Source organism: Aspergillus nomiae, assembly GCF_001204775.2.
Source record: "Aspergillus nomiae NRRL 13137 chromosome Unknown contig00650, whole genome shotgun sequence".
In the NCBI taxonomy this organism is placed as follows: domain Eukaryota; kingdom Fungi; phylum Ascomycota; class Eurotiomycetes; order Eurotiales; family Aspergillaceae; genus Aspergillus; species Aspergillus nomiae.
The window spans coordinates 1-11,242 of NW_015378705.1; the positions used below are offsets into that span (position 1 = coordinate 1).

At 49.0% G+C, this 11,242-nt stretch overlaps 3 protein-coding genes across 3 annotated transcripts; 2 read left to right on the forward strand and 1 right to left on the reverse strand.

Annotated features, from left to right (window-relative positions):
* Positions 1–2,061: 2,061 nt before the first annotated feature.
* Positions 2,062–3,555, forward strand: ANOM_011617 (acyl-CoA desaturase; the record flags this gene model as incomplete). The annotated part of the gene is made up of 2 exons (XM_015556873.1): positions 2,062–2,219; positions 2,442–3,555. The coding sequence occupies 2 exons, from the start codon at positions 2,062–2,064 to the stop codon at positions 3,553–3,555; spliced, it is 1,272 nt and encodes a 423-aa protein (XP_015401188.1).
* Positions 3,556–5,034: 1,479 nt separating this feature from the next.
* Positions 5,035–8,768, forward strand: ANOM_011618 (glycoside hydrolase family 72 protein; the record flags this gene model as incomplete). The annotated part of the gene is made up of 4 exons (XM_015556874.1): positions 5,035–5,284; positions 5,341–6,805; positions 7,194–7,927; positions 7,975–8,768. The coding sequence occupies 4 exons, from the start codon at positions 5,035–5,037 to the stop codon at positions 8,766–8,768; spliced, it is 3,243 nt and encodes a 1,080-aa protein (XP_015401186.1).
* A 334-nt stretch (positions 8,769–9,102) lies between these two features.
* Positions 9,103–10,408, reverse strand: ANOM_011619 (kinase domain-containing protein; the record flags this gene model as incomplete). The annotated part of the gene is made up of 3 exons (XM_015556875.1): positions 9,103–9,761; positions 9,834–9,973; positions 10,050–10,408. 3 exons carry the CDS (start codon positions 10,406–10,408, stop codon positions 9,103–9,105), a joined length of 1,158 nt encoding a protein of 385 aa, XP_015401187.1.
* Between the last annotated feature and the right edge of the window lie 834 nt (positions 10,409–11,242).

An 11,242-nucleotide genomic window follows, 5' to 3' on the forward strand; every position in this document is an offset into this window, starting at 1 on the left:
CTGCCTTCCAATCCTCTGGAATGCGATCAAGTCTGCGTACAACGGGGAGCCACTACCCGCTGCCACTGAATTAGCCGACGTTGTTCACCACCGGCTAGGGAATGAGCATCCTCGCAGTATATCATTTTGGAGTGACTACCTCCGCGGGGCTTCCCCCACTGCTCTCGATCCACTGTGTATTACGTCGCTATCCGATCCATCTGGAGACACTATGTCGCCTACTACCGCCCGGAGAGAGATACGCCGGCCAGTGCCTATGGCCGGAGCAACGGTCGCGACGCTGATCAAGGCAGCTTTAGCGTGGCTTTTTGCACGATACCAATTGCAATACGATATAATCCTTGGCCAGGTTGTCCATGGGCGCGGGTCTGACCTTCCGAACATTGACAAGGTCTTTGGACCGTGCCTCACATTCCTACCAATCCGCGTGACTATCGATCCTAGCTGGACGGTATCCGATCTCTTGCGCCACACTCAAGCCCAGCAAGTTGCAACAGTGCCACACGATACAGTAGCCCTCCGGGATATCGTTCGGCAATGCACTGACTGGCCTGAAAATGCCAAGTTCGGATGCCTTGTGCATCATCAACCCCTTCAATCCGCAAATCAGCCGCTGGAGCTAGGCGGCCTGAGTTCATATTCGAATATCACCTGGGCCAGCTCTCGGCCGCCGGCTGGCCAGATCGATGTGATCTCGATTGAGCGCCACGACTCTCTTGATCTGGTCATCGCGAGTCCTGCAAATGTCCTCGATCAGACTCGCGTCGAGTGGATGGCGGATCGGTTATCAGATGCCATTGAGCTCTTCTGCCAGTTTCCTGATAGTCACTTGACTGAGATTGAACCGGACAGGGTAGACTCCATGAATGTGAGCATGGAGTTGCCTCCGTCGCTTCCTAGTCTATTGTCATCAGCAGAGTGAGGATAATAGCAGGACTGGAAACGTAATTAAGGATGCCAAGACAAATGTCGTGGTCATGTTCAAGAAGTACTTTGAAGTTTGGCTCATTGACTCATTGTGGAAATATCAAAACCTACTAGTGTTGTGGGGATTATAGCAATTGGCAGGTGTGTATGGACTCAGAGATAACTTCGACGCGGACTTACCGCCAGCACAGTAATGTATAATTAGTACTAGTTATATTTTGTCTGCACTATATGTACAATCGGATGAATTCAAAATTTTCGAAGCAATTTATACTTTTCTGCTTTACAGCCGTGGCAAACTATTGCGGCTAGCTACTATGTGTAGACATGTATATTAATCCAATACCCCCTATGATGCACACTATGTGCAAATGGGCCTCTGCCTTTTCTCGGAATGGCCCTCAACCAGGGAGAGTAACTCTATATGCATAAATTCTAACTTCCAGACGTGGGGACTCATCTTCGAGAAGCAGTGCTATGGTTTAATCTCGTGAGGATGAACGAGTTGAAGTCCTGCATCTATGCCAAGCAGCTCAGTCTTATATTGCCTAGCCTACGGTCTAGCTGCTTTTGTTATACATGATCTACCTGACTAGTGGCAGATTAGTGTTTCAGTTCTTTGACACGGTCCAGCTTCTATGGTCAACATGTGAAGCTTCCAATCCATCAGCGCTCTGATCGCCACGCCCGGACACCTCGAGCTGTACCTATGCCAAAGGTGCATGTGACGACGACCACCGAGGCAAATATGGAGTGTTGAGGGCCATGATTCTGGATAACACATGGAATTTAAGATATTTATGTCATTGACTTAGGGTTGGGTTCAACCAAGGTCGTCAACTGTTTCGAATGTTCCTAGGGCTGACTCAGGCAACATGCCACCCGTTCCCAACAATTTAGCCCCAACGTCTTCTATGACAACATTTGGTAGAGATTCCCTCACTTTATTTCTTTATGGATTAATTGTTGAGCGAACATTTGAATGGAACTTGAATCATACCACTTGAAATATGTAGATTGTATTCATATACATAGTAGCCAACTGCTGGTGTCGGATTACACTCTCGCTGAGTATAACTTCGTTCTTCGCTCATGGTATTATAGACCATCATACGATATTATAGGCTATCATACATGACCTCGAATGCCAAAGAGCCCAAGATGGCGCTCGACGCAAAATCACCAGCAGCGACTCCTCTAAACGATGGCACTACAGACTACGTCCCTCTGAGAAAAAAGTACAACTCCAAAGAGCCGCACATCACTGAACAACCCATCACTTGGGCCAACTGGTATAAGCATATCAACTGGTTGAACTGTTTTTTATCCTCTTCATTCCCTTCCTTGGCTGTGTCGGGGCATACTGGACACCTCTTCAGCTCTATACGGGCATCTTCACCGTTGTATACTACTTCAACGCAGCCCTTGGCATCACGGCCGGTATGATTCCCTTCCCTCGAGCTCCCATCTATTGTCTGACTAGTGATAGGATACCACCGCTTCTGGGCCCACAGGTGCTACAAGGCCACTCTCCCATTAAGGATCTACCTAGCCGCCGCAGGAGCCGGTGCAGGACAAGGCTCGATCCGATGGTGGTCGCGAGGCCACCGTTCCCACCACCGGTACACCGATACAGAGAAGGACCCATACTCGGCCCAAAAGGGCTTCTGGTATTCGCATATCGGTTGGATGGTGCTGAAGCAGAACCCGAAGCGAATCGGTCGCACAGACGTCACAGATCTCGACGCCGATGTCGTCGTCGTGTGGCAGCATACCAACTATATCAAGTCGGCTCTGTTCATGTGTCTCGTGTTCCCGACTTTGGTCTGTGGCCTGGGCTGGGGCGACTGGCTTGGTGGATTCGTCTACGGTGGCATCCTGCGCGTGTTCTTCATTCAACAGGCCACCTTCTGCGTCAATTCGCTTGCCCATTGGATCGGCGAACAGCCCTTCGATGATCGCAATTCCCCCAGAGACCACGTTATAACCGCCTTCGTGACTCTCGGTGAGGGTTACCATAACTTCCATCACGAGTTCCCGTCGGACTACCGTAACGCCATCCAGTGGTGGCAGTACGACCCCACAAAATGGTCCATCTGGGTCTGGAAGCAGCTCGGCCTCGCCTACGACCTCAAACAGTTCCGCCAGAATGAAATCGAGAAAGGTCGCATCCAACAGCTGCAGAAGAAGCTCGATCAAAAGCGCTCTACTCTCGACTGGGGCATTCCCCTTGACCAGCTCCCCGTCATGGATTGGGATGATTTCGTCACCGAAGCCAAGAATGGTAGGGCCCTTGTTACTATCGGAGGCGTAATTCATGATATCACGAGTTTTATCAAGGAGCATCCCGGCGGCAAGGCATTCATCTCGTCCGCCGTTGGCAAAGACGCTACTGCTATCTTCAACGGCGGTGTCTATAACCATTCCAATGCCGCTCATAACTTGCTGTCTACCATGCGAGTCGCGGTTCTTCGTGGCGGATGCGAGGTAGAAATCTGGAAGCGTTCCTTGCCGGATGGTAAGTCGCCGATGTTGACGGATTCGACGGGGCAGCGCATCGTGAGGGCTGGAGATCAGGTTACCAGGACTGCGCAACCAGTGCCTATGCTGAGTGCTGAGGCCAGATAAGACACGAGTTTTGTTTCTTTTTTCCAATTCTGAGAATGCTGCATCAATAGTATGACTGATAAATTTTATACCCTACTCCATTGCAAATACATATATTCCACGTATGTGCTTGTATCGTCTAAATCTGGACGACCTACTTCGTACTCTTTGTAGAGAACCGGGTCAGAAGCAATTAGGAGGATAAATTGTGTGCCAAGGCCAAGCATGAAAGGGAAAATAGTCCGGGGTATTTGAACAGCGTAACCAGTGAAGCATGCCCCATAATTTAGTGGATACCAGCCAGCAGACCGTCTATCAAAGAGGTTCGCCGGGGCTGACGGTGGATTGGTATTTACCGAATGACCTACCTAGTGCCGAGCAATGATTACCACCAATATGCTCCGTAGTCGTTGTCGAGCTGGCTAGTACTCCAAGGGATCCACCAGTGGTAACTGGTTTAATTTAGCACTGTTACCTCGCACGGCCGTTCCTCTCCGGAAAATCGCCGAACATCTGGTTTTTGGTCACGTAGGGCCCATTTTAGCGCTCTCGGAAATGACGGTGGGGCTTGAGCTTGGGTATAGATATCGGATGTCCACGGAGGTCCCTCCAAATCCCTGCTTCAGCGCTCTAAATTAGTGCGTACACTCGAACTAGTTCAAAGCGTTGCCTGACTAGGTAACTGTTAGGGTCTTAAATTTGTTTCCTGTTGGTATTTCCTAAGCGAAAACAATACTAGTAACCACTATCGCACTAGACGCTATGGTCCAGTTCCAATGCTACACTGCTAGTGCTAGAGACGACATAAGTGCCTTCTAGCATCGGGTTAATGACTAGAATGAGTCGGGCAATACACTTGTAATCGCTATGCTCGTGCAGTAGCAAACCCTATGAACCACTCATGGGGTGGTCCTGAGAATCGTTCCATTCTTAGGGCTCCATCGACCTGGCCCGCCAATCGTCGGCTAAGCTTTCTTGCCAAGTAGTGAGTTCCTTTGCTCATTAATGCGCCGATTCAATATTTGACAGGTCGCCCCCATGTTACATCCACTAAATTGCTTGCTCGTTGTGGCACTACTCAGTGACTCATATACCATAGTACACATTAGTTATGTATCATTGCAGTACTTAGCCGAAATTGTAGTCTCCTGGTCCAGTCGATGGTCTCCTCAACCTCAATAGTGGAGAAAACTGCCCTTAGGCACATCCTCTCGCATTAGGAGCCGACTAGCATGAATGAGGCAGGACCATAGTGCAGTCCGACGATGGTATCTTTTGATGCAGGGGCGCTTCAACTCTAGCGTTGCCTACCTCCACCCAATTCACACCTCCTCGAGTTCTTTTAAGTCTTCTTCGTCCCTGTGGCATGGGCTGTGTTGTGTGAGGTATTTCCACTCGTTTTCTGTCGTCCCGACGGAGCTTCTGCGTTTATTGTCCCTCTTTAGTATTGCTTGTAATATAAAGAAGGCTTTATATCGAGTTCGCTTATACTCACTTAAAATGAGATTTTCCACGCTGACGGGTGTCTCCTTGATGTCGGGGTCCGCCTTGGCCAGTATCCCACATATCGAGATCAAGGCAAGCCCAATGATGCCCATCCAGATACATGCTTTACTAACCATACTACTGGACAGGGCTCCAAGTTTTTCTACTCCAACAACGGAACTGAATTGTGAGGGCCACTTTCCTTCTGTAGGCATTCAAACACTGACACAGCAGCCTAGTTACATCCGAGGTGTGGCCTATCAGGGTATGTTTACCATCATATCTTGCTGCAATCACTTTCGATCTAATTCATGTTTGTAGAGGATTACACTGGTGGCGGAGCTGGTGGAAATGGTCAATCCAGCAACCGCTACGTCGACCCTTTGGCGGATGCGTCCAAATGCGAGCGTGATATCCCCTATCTTCAGCAATTGCGGACGAACGTCATCCGGACCTACGCAGTCGACCCGAGCCAGAACCACGACGACTGCATGCAAAAGCTGGCCGATGCAGGAATCTATGTCATCACCGATCTAGCGTCCCCCGATGAATCTATCACGTCCGATTCCCCCGAGTGGACAGTCGACCAGTACACTCGCTACACTAGTGTCATTGATGCATTGCACCAGTATGATAATGTCATTGGTTTCTTCGCCGGAAACGAGGTAGTCAACAGGGCAAACGAGTCCACCGGCGCTGCCTTCGTCAAAGCTGCTGCAAGAGATATGAAAGCCTATATCAAGGACCAGGGGTACCGGGAATCTCTCGGTATCGGATATGCGACCACCGACAATCCAGACATTCGTGTGCCGATCTCTGATTACCTCAACTGCGGCGACAAGTCTGAGTCCGTCGATTTCTTCGGCTACAATATCTATGAGTGGTGCGGCGATAAAACCTTCCAAACCTCGGGATATGAAAACCGAACGAATGAATACAAAGACTATTCCATTCCTATCTTCTTCTCTGAATATGGATGCAACGATGAGAAGCCCCGCAAGTTCAGCGATGTCCCTGTGCTCTTCGGTCCCCAGATGGAGGATGTCTGGAGCGGCGGTATCGTCTACATGTACTTCGAAACTGAAAACGACTACGGTTTAGTCTCAGTCGATGGCAAGTCTATCAAGACTGAAGCAGACTTTGGATCCTACTCCAAGCAAATCCAGTCTGCCACACCCACCGGCATCAACAGCGCCAGCTACTCCCCCACCAACTCCCCCCGCGCCTGTCCCACCGTCGATGACATGTGGCTCGCCAAGTCGAGCCCCCTTCCCCCATCTCCTAACAAGGACCTCTGCTCCTGTATGGTGTCCAGCCTGTCCTGTGTTGTCAGTGACTCCGTCAAGGCAGAACAATACGGCGAGCTCTTCGGTCAAGTCTGCGGGTATGGCCAGGGTATCTGTGACGGCATCTCTCACAACGCTACGACTGGTGACTATGGTTCCTACAGCGTCTGTTCGAGCAAGGACCAGTTGTCCTTCGTCCTTGATCAGTATTATAAAGACCAGGGTAAGCGCAAGTCTGCCTGTGATTTCGACGGTGCAGCGTCGATCCAGTCTGCCAAGGATTTGTCTGGCACCTGCAAGTCTTTGGTCAGCCAGGCGGGGTCAGCGGGCACAGGAAAGGTGACTTCTCGTCCTACCGGTGATGGCAGCGCAGCTAGTACCTCTACTTCTGAGGGCGCAGCTGCTGGTGTTGTGAGCCCTGTTGCTGTTCGGGTGAGTGGTTGGTTCGGTGTGGCGTACTTTGTTGCGGCTGCGGTGGCTGGTTTCCTGATGGTCTCTCTGTAGACTCAATGTACTTGAACATATCTTGTGTATGCTATAGGGTATATAGCTTTAAGATGAAGGACAATTGTTGGCTTCACCTTGCTGCGAAACAGGCTTTGTCTATTAGCTATAGTATTCTTTGTTATATAGCACATTCTTATTACAAACGGTGTATACTAGGGATCACAACTCGAACACCACAGAAGGCAGTCATCAGAACCTGATCTACATAAGAGAGCGATATACCGTAAATGTCAGGCACCTGCTCAGGTCACCTGCGGTCACCTGCTAAGCAAACCTACCGCCCCCGAGTTCGATGTGTTACTCGTATACTCCTTTTAAACAAACACTCAGTCGAACAATCAAGACTAAACCCACCCAACCGACGATCACGAAACTGTACAGAATCGATCCAGCACCCCCTCACAATTCCATCACCAGCATCAATATGGAATCTCTCAGTCCCGAAGTGCTTCTATTAATCATACCTCATCTCTGCGAGGAACCCTGCATTCTCAGACTGAAGCCATGGCATCGACCATGGGAAACAACGCCTGTTTTAAACATCGCCTCATACGCGGCCATCTCCCGTTCATGGCAATACGCAGTCGAACGCTTTACGATGACGAATATCCACAAACACAGTTCTGATCTCCTCAGATTCCGTGAAATATTTTCTCTTCCACGAAGGAGGCAAACGCTACGACGTCTACATTATGAAATTGGTCTACCGGCCTACAGTGCAAATCAAGTCAGTCGTTTGGAGAGACAAAAGGAAAGAGACAAAGCCTTCGAGAAGGGTCTCATCGACCTTTTTGACGAGTTAGCGACATGGGACAAGCAAGGCATCTCCCTAACAGTCACAACTGCCTCGTCCATGGACCTTAGCCATCGGTCACTAGATTTAGACATAGGACTAAGACCTGGGTACCGGACTATGAGGGACATCTACCTTTCTTCAGACAATGCGGATCTACCAGAATTACCAAGCATCAGGTCCTTGTACATCCCTGACTTAGAACGGTATCTGTACCCCTCAGTGGTCGGTTGGATTATCTCTTCATCACCTAGGTTGGAAAGCCTAACACTGAAGCTGAACGCCCCCTCTCCGAACAAGGAGCTACAGAAGTATCGACTAGGTAAGTCTCCAACGTTCCTCAAGGGTATAAACTCACTCACCAGTCAGCCCTCGCCAAAGCGCTAGACTCACCGACCCTAAGCAACCTTAAGAACCTATATATCTCCTTCGAAGAGAGCATCCCCCTCAACCACAGCTATGAAACCCAGGACGAAGACCCAGTCTACCCAGATGGAGATGTGCTAAACCTGTCCCTCAGAAAGCTAGCAGAAACTGCCCCCCTCGAAAGTCTCATACTCACAGGATGGTGGCCAATTTCTCCTGCACTTTTCAATGGAACGGCATCATTCCCCTATTTACAGGATCTTCATATCGATGCAGCGACGCTAACCTACGATGGTCGATGGTATTACACGGGCGATCCCGATTCTGTGGATCCTCACTTTCAATTCGACACTGACGAGGATGAGGGTTCTGAATCGGACCTATCTATCATTCCGGAAGATACTGAAGCGGTCGATGGGCAGGGAGAAGCCGTTTTTTATGACGAAGAAGCTCAGCACCTGTGGAGAACTGTACCAGAACCTAAGATGTTTAATGCACTGATGAAGTCTATGGCTGAGGCTATGTATCGGATGCCTGGATTGTTGGGTCTGGAGTTTAGGATGAGGGTGTATCCTACGGGCGATCATGCAATTTCTTTGGAGTATTCTGCGACAGGCCATGTGCCGTGTGGAGATAGATGTCCTGATACACTGTCGCAATGGACAGCGAAGTGGGAGATACCCGGTGATATTTTAGAGCTGTGGAGAAAGCGTTTGGGTTGGGAAGGGGTTATTCTCTTGCAGGGTTGGTTGGCCCCGAGGCAATGGAGTTCATTATGTCTGCACAATGATGCTTAATACTGTCTGATTCGACCTATCGTTGTTGTTCCTATGAGATTTCTTCTCGCATAATCCTGTGGATAGATTCAAGTCACCTAAGCAGAATTGAACTAGTTTTCCCTTTCCATAGAGATTACAAGTATGCCAGACCACCTACATATTCGAAGATTGCACTAGGACTGTGGTAATTGGCTGAATTAACTATTGTAATGACGATGATAGGAATCCAAAAAGAAAAAAAGAAAAAGAAAAAAAAAAGGACAAGATACGTGTATAGATTCCATGACAGACTCTAAATGCACAGGCAAGAAAGACACAACAACGCAGCCAACCAAGTCCAGAGAATAGACCATCAACAACCATATTTATCCATGATTGCTCTAAACGAATGATCCTGTAGAAGCTCTGTTGCAGTCGGACGTTTCTCAGGGCAATAATTGAACACCTTAGACATGATAGAGTGCACATGTTCTCGCTCAACCGGATCAGCATTGGGACGATAATACGCAATGATGGCCGCAAGGTCATAGTTTGGATCGGGCGTCTGATGCTGGTCATACCAGGAATCAAGGCCTCCGGAGTAATTGTAAAGCCCCTTCCATTGCTCAGGTAGCGGACCTAAGCACTTGACCATACCAGTTATTACCCCACCCTCAAGCCAGGTGGCGAAAGGCGGATAGCCAAGGTAAAGCTCTGTGAAGATGGCCATGTAACTCCACATATCGCAGGCAAAACTTGGTTCTTTCTTATGAAGTCGGTCTGGGGAGCCGAATTGCATAGGCGGATACCCGGGTTGAAATGTGGGATCACCTACCTGCATCGCCAGACCAAAATCCCCAAGATAGAAGTCATCGGTACGTAAGGCCTCTGGGATTTGAATAGGCTGAACAAGCTCTCCCTGCTTCCAGAGGTCCACAAATGGTAGAACTTCCTTGAGCGGCCGGCCAAGTGCCTTATATTTAGCTTTTCTATTGAGGGTAGGCAGAGGAGCCATCCCCCACGTACAGTTCCCTGTCGTTTAGATCTGTCGAATATGCATTAGAATGCGAATCAACAGGAAAGTGGAAGACAGAGTTCACTCACCACGGTGTACAATGCCTGCTTTATGTAGATTTTCCCGGGCCCCTAGCAATTGCCGTGCAGCAGACATACGACTGGCCATGGACATTGTTCTCAGGATAGCAGGGTAGAGACATGGGCCCATCAAGGGTAATACTAGAACCCTACGATGGCACTTGTCACCTGGCAGCTGAAAGGTCGATTAAGCGCGTCACAAGGTGGGAGGTATCCTGCACATACTGGACGATTTTGTCTTGCATCTGGATTTCATTCTCCCCATATTCTCCCGAAGACATAACCTTGAGGGCTACGTCCCTATCGCTCTGAAGGTCACGGGCCATCCAGACAGTAGAGAAGCCTCCATGGCCGAGTTTATGCTCTACCAGATACCTTTCATTAAGCACTTCTCCAAGATAAACTGGATAGAAGACACGTGAAGTTTCCTTTATACTGTACTTCTCCCAGGGCTCGGCGACCTCTTCGAGATCAACCTCCTCGTCTTCAGTGCGCACAAAGTCGCCGGGGTCTTCTATTCCGTCGTCCTTTGCATCCGGGAGTGCTGCTGGGACGCTACTCGGGGGTGTTCCGATGCCAGCCATTCGGGATAAGTATGTATTGTTGCCAGAAAGAGCGGTGATGAGCTGGTTCGGGGAGCAAGGCGGGAGTGTTATCACGCGTGAGCTTGTTGGTCATAAAGGCCGCACGAACACTGCAGTATGGTGAGAGAAGAGATTGGTACGAGGGAATCTTGTCCGAAGTACACATATGTACTCCGTGCTGAACCGGTATGTTAATTTCTGTTTGGTGTCAGAAACTAGGTAGAATGGCTTGGAAGTACAGAGCGTGTCAAGTTGGACAACAACAAATCATTTGGAGACATACTACTCCGTATTCCCTAATCAAGTAGCCTTTTCTGAGTCCTAAGAACTAGTTCCTATCGGGACTTTGCTTTAAAAACTTGGGCGGATGTGGGCTTGGTAAGGTCCTGAAATGCCAAAGTTGATGCAGCGCTTGGTGAAACAGGGCAGATTTGTTTGATCATGGGATTTTAGCTTTTATAGCGTGGATTCGCAGCACAATTCAACAATCATCCGATGTGGTGTAATGGCTAACATCGCTGTCTCTCACACAGCAGCTCGGGGTTCGATTCCCCGCATCGGAAGCATTTCTTTTTGTTTTGTTGTCGTCCAACTTTAGTTGTTCCATTTTTCAGGCTGGTCTTCCATTCCATTTTCTTTTTCAACACATTGTCGCTAAGCTATACTGGCATATACATGCTCATATCATGGTTTCTAACAATTGCTATAATTACTCCTTACATCAGCAGGTGATAACAGTCTCCATACAGCATGTCAAAGAAAGAATATCTCTCCATCAGAAAGTACCACAATGCCTCATCACAAATCCAACAGATACACGAAGGGAGGAGGGAA